The sequence below is a fragment of the Cygnus olor genome, chromosome 2 (genome assembly GCF_009769625.2).
Source record: "Cygnus olor isolate bCygOlo1 chromosome 2, bCygOlo1.pri.v2, whole genome shotgun sequence".
NCBI classification, from domain to species: domain Eukaryota; kingdom Metazoa; phylum Chordata; class Aves; order Anseriformes; family Anatidae; genus Cygnus; species Cygnus olor.
In genome coordinates, this window is record NC_049170.1 from 158,720,646 (window position 1) to 158,739,931 (window position 19,286).

A 19,286-nucleotide genomic window follows, 5' to 3' on the forward strand; every position below is an offset into this window, starting at 1 on the left:
AGAGCTTCCATCTGAAATGCAAAAGGAAAGGCGACACGTGGCTGCAGGCGGGCGTGGGGGCACGTGTGAGCAGCGCGAGGGCATTAGTCACTGCAGCGAGTCGTGGCACATCTGCCGCCGGCAGGAGCTTTCTGTAGGCACTGCACCCGCCAGGCTTTTAGAGAGAATTAAAGACAGAGCCCCGGGTGGCTTTCTAGGTGTGTTTTTTGCGGGGGGAGCTCCTCCCGAGGCAGAGGACGGCGTGGGAGACAGCACAAAGGTGCTCGGTTGAAAATGGTAACGAGTGGGTGACGGAGGCAGGTCTCATGGGCTCGGCAGGGGTGGGAGCCAGCGCGTTCGTGCTAAGAGGGATCATCTTCCCTTTCAAAGCCCTTCCAGGGCTGAGCACGTCGTGTTTGGAGCCCCAAAAGGAGCTGGTTGAACCGTTGAGCATTTTACCTACCTTTCTTACTCGCCACGCGCGCATCTCCATAGCGTTTTTGCCTGGAAAAGCCTTTTTAAGGTAATTTTGACAAGCCGCTTCACCACTGAGCCCTGCTGTGCCCTGCCTAAAGGCTTAGGTTGCCCTTGAACTGCCATGCGATGAGACATGGAAATTAAGTCGTTATTATTATTTTGCAACAAACGTCTGCTCATCTAAACCAAAATTGAATCCGTTTCCAACAGGCTCGTGCTTTAATACCTTTGCTGTCTATGGACAGCTGAGTGGACAAATTCCCTGGCAAGAGTTTGTCAGTAAGGCAATCTTCACGTGAAAATGGTCAATACGCACAGAAAACAAATGTCAGGCTCCTAAAAATGGGCACACGAGCTTGAAACTCCTCTCTGAAAGTTAAGGCGGTCTAAGTGAGAAGCTGGCGTGATGTTGACGGTCGGTCAAAACGAGGTCTGCAGCTCGAGGGCTCGCCAGCTACCTGCCCTACCAACCAGAGGGATGTGCGGAATGCATCCCATAAATCCACGAAAGCAAAGTGACTTTGCTCTTTTCCCATAAGTAAGCCGATGCTTTTACTTTTCATGACAAATTGCTCTTTCTGCTCTTTTAAATATGTCAGTCGTGTCAGCCCTTTCCCGGGTGGGGCCAGTTGGGTCGTGTTTATATCAGGTTGGTGGAGATAATATCAAATTGGTGTAAATCCAGGGGCTGTTATGGTTTTACTTTCCCGTCGCTCAGCTGAGGATGAGACGAGCGGCAGGGCCAGAAGCTGACTCCTGGAGCCCTGCTTTGACAGCACCACCCCGTGCAGAGGGAGTTGGCACCAGCAGCCCCCAGTAACCACCCAGTATCGCACTGGGTGGGGGGAAATCATGCCCGATCCCGTGGGTTCTTCCGACTGTAGCTGGCAGAAAGCTGTCACTGTCACCACAACGGCATCTGTGTGACGCCCACAAATCCCATCAGCTGCTAAATAGCTGAAATCCATTCCTATCCTCTTCAGAGGCAAACTCCAGCCAATTCGCTCCTGAAAGCCTCGGAGAATTGATAGCGAGCTGGAAACACCTTTTTCTTCAAGGTTTTGGGTTCAGCCCTAGCTCAGGTCAGGAGCCATTCCCAGCGGAGGAACCTTCAGGGGCTGAACGGTGAGAGACGAGTCCTTGCAGGAGAGGAATCACGGCTGGAAGCAGAAATTAAGGGGACTTCCAGACACCTTCCTCCTTCGGCTGGGCTGTCCCCAGGGCAGGGTGAGCATCGCCCGCTCTGCCGGGAGAGCCGCAGCTCTGGCACGGCTCGCCAGCACGACGCCGAGGGAGTACAACAAACAGCGGGCTGTTTTGGAGTAATTTGGTGAAACGCCGTCGCCTGGCACGGAACCAAAACCCTGCTTAAATCAGGATAAACACAGTCTGGATTCCCCCCCTCGTTTTCCATTCCCACTCTGCCATGGCGTTATTTTTTTCTCCTCTTTTTTCTTTCTTTTTTTTTTTTTTTTTTTAGCTGTGTGTAAATCTCGCCCCGTTTCCCCGCGAGGGGCTGAGCACTGCGGCTCTGAAGTTAGCAGAGCTGAGAACACACGTGTGAAAGCAGACCAGGATGGGTAATTCGAGGATGAGCATGAAAATCTTTTACAGATTTTATTGGAACTGGTTGTCTGCTGTGTAGTAGAGGGAAGGGGCGATCCCAAGCAGAGAGGAGCAGTGAAGGAGGCTCATTTTTAATGTCATTAGACTCAGCCCCTTTGTCCATACTGTAAAATAATGCTAGTAATAATAATGTTAATAATAATAATATTAATAATATCAAATCCCAGTCTAGCACTGCCCTTTAATTGTCCCCACTGCCTTTGTCCCTGTGCCAAATTGCAGTGCCCAGGGGATGGCACGGTCCATAGAAGTTCCACCAGAAGGTATGGACAAAACCCTTCTATTTTGAAGCTTGAGCTGGTAGAGCATCAGCTCTACTACATCACTTCATCTCAGGGGAGCAGAATGGTCCTGGGCCCTCTTATTTTCTACAGCAGACCTGGCGAGGTAGGGTTTGCTGCTCAGTGCAGCGCATTTGATAGTGGTGTTGCACAGCCCGATTGAAGTTCTCTTCTGCCTCGGGTGTCTCAGAAGGAAAGAGGGCCCCTAGAGGGCTAGGCTGCTTTGGTTATTACCAGCTTTACCATGGAAATTGGTTCTGTTTTCTCTTCCACCATGTAAAACTTGCTTTAAAGGGAAGGGCTGGGACAGAGCAAGTCTCACCATGCACATAAAGAGCAAAGATTTAGAAAACAGGTACTCTGGACGGCCAGCTAAGAAACAGTTAAAGTAAAAACTGTCTGCTCTCTCTCCTTCGTACCTCCCCACGTTGATATTGCACAGCAGAGAATGAGATGCTCGTGCTTGATTGTCCTGACGTAGCTCCGGGAACCCCCTAAGGCACACATCTAAAATCCAAGCTGAACTGAGCTCTGGCAGACGGAGGGAGAGCACTGTCATCCCCTTCCATTTCCAGGGGGGGACAATATAGGCCCCTGAGAAGTTAAGGGCAGTGTTTTCAGTCCAAAGCAGATCGGTTGAGTGGGGTCCTTCATGTTAATACAAGCATGATCCAGCCCTCCTTGATGTCCCGACTTCAAGTTTTGGACCTGGGAACGCAGTCTGGTCCTTCACGGAGCTGCAGCAAGGCGACTTGTCATGCTGACCACTGGCAGGTAGATAACGCCGCCGTTACCTCCTGTAATTCCCCACCAGTCTGAAGGAAATGATTATATTGCCCCTACTAACCACTCCTCCGCCCCGAGAGCTTCCTCGAGGCTGTTTGAAAGGCGGATTGCCCTGTTGTGTCTTGGGAGCAGGCTCAGTACTGAGCGGAGTTAGCAGTTGTTAATAAATAGTAGCGCATTAAGGTGTCTCTCCGGGTGATTTTCCTGGACTGTAATTACACAGAATTGCCCGTTAGGCTGGCCGAATTGCATAAAAGGAGCCCTCAGCTCCACAGATACGCTCCCGATAGCGGGGGGCTATTCGCTTTGACATGAGAAGATGGTGGTTGTGATGTGAAGGAAGCAAAACGAGGTACAAATCCTCCGGACCGCTCTTGCAATGACATGGGCTGAGCCGGGGAGGATGCCAAAAAAGAAGTTGCAAAGAACTTGGTTATTGATGACACCACTGAGGGCTTTTCGTGCAGTGATCTCAAAGCCCCGCTCAAAAACTGGAAAATAGTTTCATGCCTCCTCAGTGCTCCTCTGTTTTGAGTTAAGTGAGCCCTGTAGGGCTGTTGATAATGCTGAGCCCCCAAAAAGCTCCTTTCCCCAGTGACCTGGTCCCACCTTCACTAAATCCGTGCTCCTGCCTCTATTTTGGGGTCCACCAAAAAGAGCCTGTGCCCTACTCTTCCTCTCTCCCCATCCCCGGTAGGATCAGTATTAGTGCATGAATTTTCTCCTGGGGTAACACAGTCTGAAATGTCTTGGGGCAGAGCAGACCCACAACAACTAGTGCAAGAAATACTTCTTCCAGGAGGTGAAAACTGAACTTTCCCTTTAGCAGCTCCATCCGTATCTGTAATTTTGCCGTGGTTCTCAGCAGCTGGCATGCCCTGCTGCAGCTGGGCAGCTGGATGTCTGTGCTGCTTCTGTTGAGCACTGTGTGATGGTCAGGGGAGTACGAGCAGCACCTTCTTGTGCTGTGTAATGGGGTATGGATGAGTGAGGGCATGGCTTTGCTCCTTTTGGCTCTGCAGAGTCCTCTGAGGCGGGCACATGGCTGAGCTGGGTCAAGAGCCCGGTGTGTACCCAGGTGAAGGTTTCATAGCATCACTCATTGTCAAAGTCCTTAAAAACACTGTATATTGCCCTGGAAGGATCACAGAATGGCTCAGGTTGGAAGGGACCTTCAAGATCACCTAACTCCAACCTCCTGCCATGGGCAGGGACACATCCCACCAGATCACGTTGGCCAAAGCCCCATCCAGCCTGGCCTTGAGCACCCCCAGGGATGGGGCGTCCACAACCTCTTTAGGCAACCTGTTCCAGTGCCTCACCACCCTCACAGCGAAGAATTTCTTCCAAACCTCTAGTCTAAATCTATCCTCTTTTAGTTTAAGACCATTCCCCCTTGTCCTATCATTATCCACCCGAGCAAAGAGTCCTTCTCCATCCTTTTTATAAGACCCCTTTAGGTATTGAAAGAAGAATAACCTGGGTTGCTGCCCTCTGGGGCAACTGCTGTCCTTTTTATGCAGTGGTTGTGCTGGGGTGCGGAACATGGCTGGTGCTTCACCAAACCCCTTAAATATACATACAGATACACATATAGCTACGTACACGCACCCCTGTATTTTCAGAATGAGACAATTGTTTGGAAAGGGAGCCTTAAAGTAAGAACGAATGAAGGCCAGGTACAAAAGGAACTAGTTGTTGTCCACCAGGTGAGCTTCTGCACCTAACCGTGTACTCCCTGGTGCCTGGAGTAGGGCAGATCCCAGTTCACATCCCGTGAACAAGTTTCCTTTTGACCTGCACTTGGCCGGGAGCCTGGGTGTGAGCAATGCTTGGCTGGTGGACAGCAGGAGCTGGGGACAACAACCTAGATGCATTGCATTCATACCTTCCTCGTAGCTTTACACCTGCTTTTGTTGCCTGCATGCTGCCAGGAGAACCCAAAGAGCCTGAGCCCGAATGAAAAACTCAGAGTCTAAGTGGGGATAAAAACGTTTTCAGGACTTTTTTCACCAATGACAAGAGCACATCCCCCTCCCGGTCATTCATCCCTCCTAGGTTGTTTTCTTACAGCACCGACATACACCCCCTTGTTCAGAAAGCAGTTCGCTTTCATGAGTACTGGTAAAAGCAGTATTTTCCAGCAATTTTACCACCTCTTTGATAGCTCGCTGCTTTGAAAAGAGTTGTCCGACCAGCAACAAAATCAATAGAAAGTGGCTTTAAAAACTGCTGGGGAACTGAGAAAAGCCTTTAGTCCAGTAGCACAGCGAAGTGGTTTCTGAGCAGTTTTTGGAGCGCAGCATGCCATCGGGTCCAGTCTGTTCATAGAAGAGTCGAACGAGTCTCACTGCCCATGACTTGAGCGGTAGAAGTTGATCGTGCGAAGAGGAAGGCGAGGGGCACTCTGCTCACAGCCTGCAGGTACCATGGCAAAAACCGTGAGACCAAGCTCCTCTGGCTTGTGCCTGGTGATATAGCAAGGGACAAGAGCCACAAGCTATAGCTTGTAAGAATAATGCGGGATATTAGGAAGAAAAGGTTTCCCTGGAAGAGTGGCACGGTCTTGGCATGGCCATCAGAAGCATGCTGGGGCTCGTGGTCTTTGAGGGTTTCCCAGCCTCATCTAGACAAAGCCATCCTCACTTAATGTTAGTCTGAGTCCTGCTCCAAGCAATAAGTTGGATTAGAAGCCTCCAGATGTCCCTTGCAACCAGGACTTCCGTAATTCTCTTATTTCATGAGGCTTTCATGTAAAATGTGCGAGATGACAGGCTCAAGGCGACCATTCTGAGCAGCAAACGCATCTGCAAAAACAAAGCCCCGAACTCCAAACTCAAATGTCTGCAGCTAATTTGGGAGAAAAACAAATGGTTTAATTTTTCAGTGACTTTATTAGTAGGCTGTCGTGCCTGTAAAGAGTTCGTTCAGCCTTGCTCGGTATCGAAGATGGGAAAAGTGAAAGTAACAGCTTGCTTGTAAGGTCTCAGGCAAACGGCGTGGCATTAAAAAATACCATTTTTGACTTTGTTCTAATTGGAGCCTCTTTGACCCTGGAGCCAGAGCAGGGTAACAGAACAGGCACAGCTCAGATGAAGTCACTTTTCATGGCGTGGTGCAAAAACTAAAAGATGGAAAGGGAGACATGGAGAGAATGCAAAGGGGGGAGAGCCAGGGAGAAGCAGTGAGAGCGAGAAGAAAAGGCAGAGCATGTCATGGATAATGGCCAAAGTAAGGAGAAAAGGAAGACAAGGGAGAAAGGGGGGGAAAAAAAAAAAAAGGATAAAGGAAGAGAAGGGAAGAGGAGAAGAAGGAAGCCGAGGGAAATTGTCAAGAAGAGGAGCGTCCTTGTGCCCTGCCAGGCAGGGCGGTGCGGTGGCCGGGCAGCCAGCAGCCGCGGGCAGCGGCGCTTGTTATTTCCATCCTCGCTGATGTCATTGATTGCTCCCCTCCTCCCTTGTCAAGCTTGGTGACAGGACGGTGGCACTTGTGACTCGTAACCACCAGCTCTGTCCTGCTGTGCCCATGCGAAGGTCTTCCTTCTTCCTTCAGCCCCCCGGGGGCATGGTCTCGCCTGCGTTTTGGGAGGCTCCCCGAGGCCACCGGCAGCAGACAGGGGATGGAGGAGAGGCAGTGATGGGCCACTTGGTGCCATCTCCAGTCCAGGCAGGACAAGGTGACACTCCGTGCCTTGCCTGGCCTTCACAAAGAACCAATTTCCCTCTTGGCTGCGGTGCCGGGGAGCTCCTGTAGAGCTCCTTGCTGTCATTTTGGTGGTATTGCTATTTCTTTTTAAACCAATCTTTCGGTTTCCCTTCTTCCTCCTCCGAAGAAATTTTTCCTTGCTAGCCTCAGATCCTTCAGCATCCAACCACCTTCTGTCAGGGGATTTAATTAGTCAGGAGAAATAAAACAAACAATGCTTCATTTGCCAAAGGGGAGGAGTGTAGGAGGGGGAAAGGAAGATGGGGAAGACAGAGAAACCTTAATAATGAAAAAAAAAGAAAGCAGGATCGTAATCTACATAGTCCTGAACCTTTAGGACCTCCTGTTCCCCCCAAAAGTGAGCTCCTGCTTTTATTGCAGCCAGTGTTTTTTATAGTTACCCATTCTCGTGATGTCAATAGGGCCAGACCAACCATCCCTGGTCTGTGGGGAGAAGGGATGAGGGTCATGGCACCTCCTCGGGAAGAGTGCCTCTGGTGCCCAGGGGTCTTGTGGAAATTTGGCAGAAGGATAAGGGAAGGAGGAGCAGATCGGGGTCTTCTAGAGGGAGGAAGACACCAGCTATTACCCACCAGCCCAGCTTCCAGTTGGGGAAAGAACCTGAGGGTTTTGGGGCTGGAGGAGGTTGGAGAGGATGTGGAAGGGAATTAGGGTTATTGAGTTGGGAATATAGGGACAAAGTCTGCTCCTCTGTTAAAATCCCAACTCCTTTTCTCGTGGTGCTCTCAGATGGCTTAGAAATGAATTATCTGGTTTTTTTGTTTGTTTGTTTGGTTGGTTGGTTTTTTTTTGCTTTAATGGAGCTCCTCCCCGACTTTTATCCAGTTGCCCATGAGAAGCCAGTGAAACGAGACCTACTTAAATCAAATGTCACAATCGATGCTCGTCCCAGGCCACTGCTCGTGTGATGTGAACTCGTGTTGCTGAAAGGGAGGAGCAGGGAGAGGAAAGGCGTTGGAGGGAGCTTGGAGCGGCTGAGCAGAGCCCAGTCCGTGTCTGAAGAGCTCTTCTTCCCATTTTTTGCAGTCCTACATCTTTGAGGCAGGGCTGGGCTTCTACGGGGCGAAACAGGGTAGAGGTGGCAAAGGGAGAAGCTGTGGCTTTGTCTGGGGATTGCATTTCTCTCCCGTATCCTGACTAAATCACAGACTTCGATTCCCAGAGAAGGTCCCTTCCACACGTCAGTTTATAAGGAGCAGGACGCAATATTTCAGCACTCGCACCATCTGGAAGATGTCCACTTTCAACTTTTTTTTAATGGAAAACAAGTGGAAACGTTCATATTTTCACTGAGGTGTCTTTCTCAGTGTTTACCTAATTCTCAAAAACCCTGCTTCTAACTTTCCACAAATATTTGGCAGGAGTAAATTCCCACAGTGGGAATAGAGTCCCAGCAGTCGATGTTAAAAATCTCAGTTATCCAAATAAGAGGAAAACTCAGTGTGTGATCTGAAACCTTTTCAGAAAGCTCTAGGTGAGAGAAGATGCGGGTCCTTGCTGGATGGACTGGGGAGGCTCTGTGCCATGTTCTTGCTGTTCATGCACAATTGCTCATAATTAGAGGGACTAAGGCATTGTCTTACATCCAATCCCATAATTTCAGCCAATTGAATTGGGCTCAGCGTCCAGAACCTTGGTCTGTATCCTACAGCGGTGAATTCGGAGAGTCCCAAGCCTCCCATTTCCCAAAGGAAGCTCAGGGAAGCTGTACAGTCCTGGTAAGGTGAAGTGTCAGGGCTAATAGGATCAGTGGGGTGGGAACACTGCAGAGATGTAGCATCACACTTGGCTTCCAGTCTGCAGTCGTCTGTATCCCATCAGCTCTTGAGTGAAAATCCTGCAACCAGCCCGTACTCCTTTGGGTACGTATGCCCAGCTGGGCATTCAAACTTCTGAATTCATCGCTCAGTTTTGTCTCAGATCCCTTAAGCTCTTGTGCCAGCCTTCCCATAGCTCCCGTGGGTTTCAGCAACAGGGTGCTGAAAGCTTTGTTCCTCATTAATTCCCCCCAGCGAGATGAAAAATCTAAGAGGTGGCCTTAATCGAAATACGCAAGTAAAGAAGATCTTCCCAAGCCCTTCAAACCGACGGGATAATTTAACTCAGATCCCAAGCCCTTGCTATGTCAGAAACCATCTCATCTCCCCGGCCGTAGCAATAGGGCTTGGTACGGCACCAATCTGGAGTGTTTTCCCATATCTCTGCAAAATGCTTCATGTAGAGGGTCCTGTGCTGCGTGGTAGAGCTCAGCTCCTCCGCCTGCATGCCAGCAGAGATCACTGGCATGGAGATGAGAAACATGCTGGAGAAAAAATCTTGCTGCAGAGAAAACCAGGTGGTGAGAGAGATTTGTAGAACGAGGGGAATTTAGCGGTGTTGGTCGGGCAGATGCAGATAACTCTAGTTATGGACATGGTCCCAGGGATGCAGAGGACGAGGTTAGGAGAATTATAGCCGCTATATATTTGTTCTTGATGTTGCAAGGACTGATGGCAGCAGATCCTTTGTGTTCAGACAGTGGAGGAGAACTGTTGCACAGCAGCATTTTCAGAAATCCCCGGCACACGAAGAGATGCCTGGTAGTGTAAGAGTGGTGAAGTGATGGATGGTGTGACTGGATGCTGGGTCCCTGGGGGGAGTAGACAGCGTGTTTTTCCTTTCCTTGCCTCGTCTCCTCCCTTGCCAGATGGATGTTTGTAGTCAGTGGAAGATTTTCACCTTCTTTTCATCCTCCAAGCTTCAGCATCAGTCGCTCCCAGAAGATCTCATTTGTAATCGTTCGAGTGTGGGCAGTGCCTCCTGCTTCTGCCTCATTAATTATCCTCACACTGGATATGAAGGGCCCAATCCTCCCCTTGTAACCTGTGCTTTTACACCCCTGCCTGGCTGTGGATACCAATTGTCACCCCAGCCTTAACACCAGTGCGTGTGGGAGCGGAATCGGGATCAAACAAAGGTTGGGTCACCCAAAAATAGATCCTGGTCCTCTCTCCTCTTTATTTGTGTGGGTAGTGCGATGTGAAGGTCGGGTGAGTTGCAGACAATTAGGAGGAAAGTCCTCGCCGTGAAATTGAGCTGGTAGCGTCTCCTGAGCATCTTTTTTTTTTCCTTTTTTTTTATTTTGTTTTTGCTTTAATGTCTTACTTTCTCTCTTTCAGAACATGGAAAAGGTGCTGGTCCCTTCTGTCACGTTAATTGTAGGCTGTGGAGTATCTTCGCTGACACTTTTGCTGTTGATTATCATTTATGTCTCTGTTTGGAGGTATGGCTTTCATTCTCTTCTTCTCTTCTTGTTGGGGAAAGTAACTGTCTCTTGACCTACATGGATCCTGGAGGTTTTGCTGTCCTGTTTTGGGTGCCTGGTGCCTGAGGAAGAGCCCCTTTGTAACGAGTGGGTCCTGCAAAAAGTCATCATGGTGGCTTAGTTGGCATCACTCTTTGCTTTTCGTGCCAGAGAAATTAGCACAGTGAAATGAGTGCCACGACCCCATGTAGTCGCACTGTTCATTTTCAAAAGCTGTGTGCTGTTTCTGATGCCTTTACACACCCCGGGAAACCTCGTTTGCAGAGAGGTGGACGCACGCTGCCTCCTGGCAGACAGGTTGCTTCAAGGCATCGTGGGCTGGTCTTTGGTACCATCAAAACATCCACGATCCGTTACGAAAACGTCTGGTCTGAAGAACTGACAGCACTTTTCAGGAGCTTAAGGATGTTAAATCTAGCGGGCTAAATAACTCTCCAATCTCGTAGTTATGTCCTGCCTTTAGCTTCAGCTGGGATTCCTTGCTACATCCCATTTCAGGGAGCTCCTGTACACCTATAAGCAGGTCAGGTGCAACCTTAAATTGCATCGATTATAGAGGCTGACTTGATTTTGTGGCTGTGTTGTATGAAACAAAGGTCCACGTTGGCCCATGCCCCTGTACGATACGTGCTGGTGGACTCTTGCAAGCCCAAGAACCCAAGATTTGCATGGGTTCTCCCCATGTACTGCATCACACAAGGGCTGAGCTTATTGTGGAAAGCCTTGCCTTTCCTAAACTAACATGCTGAGAGCTTCTTGACTCTAAAATAAACAAAATAAGGAAAATCAAAACCAGGTGAGCACCCCCAAAACTGAAATGGAGTGGCTACAGGGAATATACTGCTTGGGACCCTTTGTGAGAAGGGATTAGTCTGAGGCTCTTACCTTGTCCAATGACACCTCTTAGTAGGGAGGAAAGGGTCAATTCATGTTCAAGTTGTGAACTGAGATAACTTTTTCTACCCGTTGTTAGAGGAAAGTGACAAAGGAGTAAAAAATGAGCAAAAAAATGCACCTTGTTGTTGATACTGTGACAGTGCATAGTGGCTGGTTAATTATGGTGAGTGCTCTGAGCTGAAGACTGATCATGATAACGTTTATCTAGAACTCAGGTTTTTCCGTGCCTGGGGTATCATTGGACCTGCTCAAGTCCTTGTCCTCTCCTGCTTTTCCTCAGGCTGGGCAGCACTGGGCAGCGCTGGTAGGTGACTTACTGGTGTCACTGGTGTCAGGATCAAGTGGAAAGTTAGGAGAGAGGAGTGAAGAGCAGGTGTTGGCGCCTCACCCTCTCTTTCCTCTTAGAAATTAGTTCAGGATCCGAAACCTAAGTTCAGACATGAGGTTGAATCAGTTTGGAGCACGATGGAGTCATTTGGAGTAACACACTATGTTTTCTTCCAGGAGCCTGCCCCTCAATATTTACTGTTATTGAGGCCAGGAAAGTTAATTGCCTGCCCTGCTTAAAATATTCCCTTTGTAATTTCTAATTGCAGCCTTGGCGTTATACCCGTGCCCAAAACGATCAAGTTCAGCACGAACAGGGGGACATGTTTATGGGGGGCTTGAAAGGGCATTTCTGATTTAGCAAGGGACGGACATGCATTTCCAAGTGATCCTGAGACCAGATATATCTTGATTAAAGGGCTCTCTATCCTCAGTCTCTTTGTGTAAATATTTGTAAAGCATGATCGAGTGATCTCTAAAATTTCTCTTTGGTGCGCTGAGTTTGTTTCATTTCTTATCTGTAGATCATGTTTTCATGTTCTCTAAACTTCACAGCATTCCCGTGGCTGAGCCCTGAGCACTCTGTGTGTCCTTTTTATTTTAGGCATAGCTGCTGGACATGAATGTGCTGTTCTAATAATGGTCTCAGGAACATCATATCCAACATTCTCCTGGCTTTCACTTCATTTTGCCCTAGATGTTAGACAGTTTGCCAGACAACAGCTGGGGGATTGCTCAGAAGTGGGATAGTCAGTATTATTCCAGCTGCTAAAATACAGCAGATGTATCAAAGCGGTCTTATTTTATTCTGTGCAGGGGAGAAAATCCTCGTGCCCTGTCTGCTTGGTCTTCTGTGGAGTGCAGTCAGCAGAGCTCAGCTCTTCTGGGGAGCTTTGGCCAGGAAATTTCCCATTCAGAGCTCTGGACAAAGGCATTTGGAGCAGGCATACATGAGCTCAGCTTGAGCATGAACCTCTTGTGATGAATAGGCTCACTGAGGCTGACAATCTGGAGACTTTCCCAGAATTTTGCCCAGCTAGGATTTGTTTATACATAGGAAGCAGGAAGAAAGAAAGGGGAAAAAAAATAAAAGGGAAAAGGAACATGGTAAAGAATCAGGGGCAGAGTAAAAGGGAGGCGATCCCCACTTCGGGATCAGAGAGGAAATGAATTTGCCCCCCGTGTCACATTGAAAACCCCCACTAAAAGATGTTTTTTAGTGGCACCTACTCAGCCGTCCGCGTGACTGGCGTGAGCTTCTTGCTGCAAGCCATCACTTGGATGCGGCCAGCTTGGCACGGCCTCCCTTCACTCTCGCTTCTGTCTGATGGCTTCTGGTGGCCTGTTGGTGGCCTCACTCCAGTTCCCAGTAGCCAGATGGCTGCGAAATAGCTGCTACAGGTGGGAAATCTCTGGCTTTATTAGCAGCTGTGGCAGAGGTCAGTGACACATAGGACATAGGAGTGGGGTGACCTCGGTACCTCCTGGCAGCGGTTGTCCTAGGTCACAGCTGGAGCCACGATCTACGTGGGGATCATGTTCACCACCACCTGCGTGGGAAAGAGGGGAGATCAGAGAAAAAAAAGATCTTCCCACTCGAAAACTAATTGAAAATGAAAAAACGAGGAGAAGAGGAACTGCTCATGGATCAGAGGGGGTGAAATGACTTGGTACCGTGTTTCAGCTTAGCTCTATACCATTCCTTCAAGCAGCATCTCGACGCGGTGATGCTTCAGAAGAGCCCCAGTGGCTTTTCCATCCCTGGACGAGATTGAAGCAGCAATTCAACAGCCTCTGGAGTCAGAGTGCCCTTTGCACGGCGCGGGGATCGATGCTGCTATCGAGTGGCCCTTCCAGCCGCCGTCAGCACGTGGGGCCCCACAGACCTTCCTCGCTGGCAGCACTGCCTGAACACCGTATCGCCGAGAGAGCCCCGTGAGCTGTTTTCCCTGCCTGCCCGTCAAGGCCGAGGATTGATTTAGCGGTCGCCAGCGAGCTCTCGAGGGGCTTTTAACGCTCGCTTTCGATCCAGGAGCTCTGCTGCTGCTGGTGATGCCAAGGTGGCCCCGGTGGGAGTAGCAGGAATGAGTAAGGGAGTGCGGGGAGAAGGACGCGTGTATGCGCCGTGAGAAGCAGCAGTGAGTCAGTGTTTGCGGAGAGGAAAGGAGCAGGGTAGGGACAGAGAGAGAGACTGCAGGGTTTTCCCACGTTCTCCATCTGTCTCAGTTTGTACGGGGCTTCCCTGCATCCCACAAGACCCGGGCCGGAGCAGAAGCTCCCTACGTTTGCAGGGAGTTTTTCCCAGCTTTGGTGACTGCGTACAACATATTTGGGATAAGTAGGCAGAGCCTATGTAGCTGCCAGGGGGTGGTGAGACAGCACTCTGCAAGCTCTGCCTTTACTGAGCTCTCTCCTCAGGCTAAACCCATTGAGACCTGTCATTTTTCCCTCTCTGCTCCGAGTTCCTAACTTCTTTTGCTAGGTGGCCTTATGGTGATGCTGGTTTCTTTCTGTGGAGCATCCCTGGGCTGGAGAAGAGGAGATGCAGGTGAAACAGCAAGTGTGGCAGCCTGAAAATGTTTGGCAGTGAGGTCAGGCTACAGGATTGAACTAGGGAGGTTGGACCTCAGCTGGATTTGAACCTGGTAAGGGACATGCGAGGCACGAAGAAGGGTTTCTGTAGGTACGTCGGCACTAAAGGATGGCTCAGGGACATGTTGAATGGGGCACGTATCCTAATGGAGGAGAACACAGAAAGCATCAAGGTAATCGGTGCCTTCTTCATCTTGGTCTGCTGGCAAGGTTCACCCCCAGGCACCCAGTTTCCAGTATCTAGAGGCAGAACCTGGGGAAGAAGTGCTCTCCATCACAAAGGAAGAGGGAACTGAAGACCATTTCCATACAGTGGACGTTTGCAAGTCCATGACTCCAAACAGGATGTGTGGAATACATCGAGGGAGCTGGCTGGTATTGTAGAGCCACTATCTAGGGAAGTTTGTGATGGTTGGAAGAAGGGTTACACCCATCTTTTAAAAGGGCAAGGAGGAGGATCCAGAGAGTTACTGCCTGGTCAGCCTGCTCACAGCCTCTGCAAAGGCTGAAGAGCAAGTAGTTATAAAGGCTATTTCCAGGCAAAATGATGGACAAGAAGTGATTGGGAATAGACAGCATGTATTTTTTGAGGACAGCTTGTATCCGTTTTCCTTTTGAGGTGGGATGACTGGTTTTATGGACAGCGAGGAGAAGTGGGCGGTGTACATTTTGTCCTTACCAAGGCTTTTGACACAGGTTCCCATAGCATCCTAGTGGCCAGACTTGGGAGTTGTGGGCTGAGTTGGCGGCTTTAAGGTAGATCAAAAGCTGGGTGGTCATCAAAGGGTAAGGGTCGAAGGCTTGAAGCCTAACCAGCAGCTGGTTACTAGCAGCTTCTGTCAGGGATTGCTTCTAGGACCAGTACTGTTTAGTATCTTCATTAACAACCTGGATGCTGGGGAAATGGCCCCTTGGCAGGTTCTTGGACGGTACCAAAATGGGAGGAGTGGCTGATACCCTGGAGAGCAGCACCGTCATTCAGAAGGACTTCAGCAAACTGGAGAGATGGGCTGAGGAAATGCTACAGCACAGACAGATGAACAGTCCTGGACATGGGACAGGAGGCTTGGTTATCTTGGAGAAGAGGAGGTTGTTAGGGAGGAGGCACAGAAAAGAGGAGTCAAACAACTCCCAGAGGTGTGTAGTGAAAGATCTAGGACCACCAGTTGCAGTGTGAAAGTATCCAACTGGATCTAAGGAGACCTGATCCTCCATGAGAGTGGTTAAACGCTGCAATAAACCACCCAAAAGAGGCCGTGGCACTTCCATTCTTCCACATTTTTGACACTTGATTGGACAAGGCTCTGAGAAACCTGACAGGACTTGGAAATTAGCCCTGCTTTGGGCAGAGGATTGAACTCCAGAGGTTTTCTTCCAATCTAACTTACTCTGATATTGTGCTTCTACATGGTGCCAACTCACACCTTGTTTTTTGGAGGTTCAGGGATCTGAGCAGCAGGGAAGGCTTTTGGTGGATGAAGGGAAGCATGGAGAGAGGAAAGGCTTTTTAGGGGGAAAAAAGTCTGAAAACAGCTCGTTTCTAACCCATTACATCCACATACAAACTACACTTACACTCAGTTCATTTCTTACCTTTTTTAACCAGGAGAGACTTCCTAAGTGCATGCTAACACCAGCTAAACCACAGTGTTCCTACACAGACTTACCATGTCCTGTTCCTACCAGGACAGAGTCCAGATCTCCATTTCTGTCTCCCAGGAGCTGCTGGCTATAGGCTTGAGCTTGGGGCTTGTTTTGCTTCGCACGATCAAAGCCTAGCTAGATTGATGGCTTGGTACCTCCCATCCCCAAATGGGGTAGGATCCAGGTGATCCACAGCATCGTATTGAGCCCGATGAAACGGGGCAATCTTGATCAGATGGGTCGTGAAAGAAGCCCAAGGTTTGCTTTGCAGGCAGCAAACCCAGTTTCTAGCTGAGCTGGAAGCCTGAATTTTGGAGTGTGTTATGGGGCTGGGGTGGGTGTAGAGGGAGAACAACCTACAGACCAGGTTTCCTTCAGAGCCGACGTAAGTTCAGGCTACACCAGTGACTTTTTATATCCAGGAAAGTGGATCCTCAACCTTCCTGCTTATCTGAAGGGCAAACTCAGGTGGAAGTGAAAAGCAAAGCTTCGCAGCCTCCAGTCGATCTGAAGCACGGATCCCCCCTGGCACAGCACAGAGCTGCAGTCCCGTCCACCTAGCCAAATGGCGTGGCTGACTGACTCCTGCTGAAATTAATTAACGAAATTAAATTATCAATATAAATAGTTGATGTGCCGGAATATAGGAAATAATCCTGCATTCGCCTCCAGGGATGAGCTGTCTGGTTAACAGATCTGTTTCTAATTTCTAGAGACATTAGTTTCTACTCTTTACTCATCCGGCATGCAGGCTGAATCACTGGGATTATTCACGTGTGTGCGATTGGTGTGGTCAGGTCCTGAGTCAATCCTTGAAGACTTGCGCTTTTGCAATTGCCTTTTAATTTTATTAGGTACATAAAAGTGCCTTCCAAGAAATCTTCCTCCGTAGCCAGTCGGTGGAATGAATTGTCACGCACGTACTTGAGCAGCAAGCCGATGCCGCGCTGCACCGTGCAAATCAGAAGTGACAAGTGGCTCGCTCCTGCAAGGTGCCGAAGGCTTTCTAGCTTGGATCCCTAATGTCCCGGACCCACGGCCACAGCGACATATTTGGCCTGGTTTTGGGAAGTGCTAAACCTCTCCACCTGGGGAAAACAAACCAAAAAAAGCCACAAATCCTTCTTGCTTCTGGGTGCGCTTTTAGGTTAAACAAAGGGGAATGCTGAATGGCAAACACTTTGTTGTGAAGGTGCATGCTTTCGTAACCCGCTTTCATCGCCAGCATGCTTGTGGCTCTTCTTATTTGGGACTCTTGCCATGTGTTGCGTGTATGTTTTCTTTTAAGCTCCTTTTCAAGTCCCCTTTCCAGTAAGCCGAGCTGAAGAAAACTTAGCAGCACTCGGACCTGGTTTAGGAGGGGTTCAGGCTAGGGACCAGGCTGGCCCCTACTTTGTTGACTCATGCTCATGCCTCCAGCACTGATGGGGAGGATTGCGAGACCTGTGGGCTGAGCACCACGCAGAGCTCTCCTCCTCTTTTCCCCCTCGTTCTGCTCCATTTAACGCACAAGATCCGCAGGAAGGGGGCAATCTCTCACCGTGGCCTTGAGTAGAGCCTGGCCCCGTACAACCTGCATTTGGTTGATGCCTTTCGAGGTAGCTTCCCGCAAGGTGTAACGGGGTGGATCTCCCTCTCTCTCTTCTCTTCCTGCAGGTATATCCGCTCGGAGCGCTCCGTCATTCTCATCAACTTCTGCCTCTCCATCATCTCCTCCAACGCTCTCATCCTGATCGGACAGACCCAGACCCGGAACAAGGTAGGAGATGCCTTGGACTTGGTTGGTTTGTTTGCTTTTCCCCTGCTTTAGCACGGAAACAATCCATCCAGGCAGCGCTTCCTCATTTTTTCCCCCGTCTGTTAATTAGCAACATGTCAAAGACACGACTAAATGGCAGATTTCAATTTTCTCTCTCGCTCGCTCTTTGATAATTTGTCAGCATCCTCGGGGCTTTGATTAAAACCAATGTGATATTTTTGAATATCTGCCTAGAGTAGCTGGCACATGGCGCGCTGAAGAAACGTGGCTATTTGCAAGGCTTTCACCATTTTATTTTCCAAAAATGACAAAGAAGGACAGATTGAGTGAGGGGAAAAAAAAAAAAAAAAAAAAACGAAAACACTCAGCATCTCAGCGTTACATTTAATTCTCCAGCAATGTTTATGCTTCAAGCTTAAAGCGCTCGGCAGATGTTAAGCAGCGCAGCCTCCAAGAACACCTTACTTTGGGGTTGGGAAGTGTCACCAGGTACCCTGTGCACATTTCTGGGACCCTGGGGCCCCGAGGGACTCACTGCAGGTCTCGGTCCTGCTCCAGCAGTGAAGGCAAGGAGTAGATTTGGTTTTTCAAGCCCTGTACGATGATGGCTGGGTACATGCCTCATTGCATCAGAGATCCAGATGGAGAGGTGTTGTGTTGCCTGGATGACTTTTCTCCAGCTAAAGCACTTTCTCTGCTGGCAGCTGGCATACCCAATCTCAGCTCGTCATTAATATTTTCCTGTTGTACATCTTCCTCCCTCCCCAAGTGCTCCAACCATCCGAACTTCTCTGCGCAGGAAACCGAGGCCAGAAATGTTTTCCAGCTCATCCTGCTGCTGAAATCGCAATCAGAAATCAGAATCGAGTTTTTAATTAACAGCAACCAGTGACCAGCCAGGTTTTGTTTTTCGAGTCGCTACTTTGACAGCCAGCATGCTGTCACTTTTGGAAGCGTTTCTGCAGAGCAGCCCCAGGCTTTAATGAATCACAAAGCCTCATTGCTATGGAAGACCCTTCGGGTCAGGGCTGGGTTGTGTTTTAAAGGAAGCTTTACAGCTGCTTGAGCAACATGTGGGTAGGAAAGTGTAGGGAGACGCAGCCAGCCAGCCCTGTTGCTATTAAACCCTTCAGAAACTCTCTTTGCAAAGCAGAGCTGCCTTTCCTTGCCACCGTGCTTTTTTTGGGGGCAAGAGGTGGGGAAAAGATGAGGTCAGCTTTGCATTCACTTTCCCTGGGCTTTCCTTGCAACCCCAAGCGTGTGCTAGGAGCAGCTTTTCATAGAAAGAAACACTAAGGGATGCTCAACAAGGCCAACCGTGGCTGGACCTTCTCTTTGGTTCTTCTTTTTCACTCCAGGATTGGAGGCGGATGTCTTCAACCCTCGCACACCCCCTTCAGAGCACAGCTGGGAGCCCAGGTTGCCCCCTGTGCTTTTTTTCACGTTGCTCTGGATGTTCATCATCAGAGCCGGTAGTGGGGATTCAAAGCTGGTTGCGGTTGCACGAGGCAGCTTAGCTCTTTGCACATACATATGCATGAAACACCCAAAATAGAAAGGTTATTCTTGGGTTTCCGCTCAGCCATCTAGTAAACAGTCTCTGGCAGGGAACGGGGAAAGAAAACTCTGCAGAGAAGAGACGAAGGAGTATGAGTTAGGAATTTATTCACATTCAATTATTGATAATGGAGCTTCCTAAAATGTTGCTGATTGATTTCTAATCGTAGTTACTCTGGGAGAATTTCTGCAGGGCTAGTTTTCTGGGAAATGCCAAATTCCCCCATCATTTCCATCTGTGGAACCTCAAAGGCAGGACTCCACGCCTAGATTCGCTAAGCTTTTTGAAGATGAAAGGGAAAAGGCTAAAAAATGACGGTCAGCACTAATG

At 49.3% G+C, this 19,286-nt stretch overlaps 1 protein-coding gene across 10 annotated transcripts in view; it reads left to right on the plus strand.

The window, feature by feature from the left end:
- Positions 1-19,286, plus strand: part of ADGRB1 (adhesion G protein-coupled receptor B1) — a 260,482-nt gene that overhangs the window by 183,884 nt on the left and 57,312 nt on the right. For all 10 annotated transcript variants that reach the window (XM_040547414.1, XM_040547418.1, XM_040547419.1 and 7 more), the window contains 2 exons: positions 10,034-10,137; positions 17,296-17,398. In XM_040547414.1, coding sequence (XP_040403348.1) covers positions 10,034-10,137; positions 17,296-17,398 — 207 coding nt within the window. The remainder of the gene's footprint in view (positions 1-10,033; positions 10,138-17,295; positions 17,399-19,286) is intronic.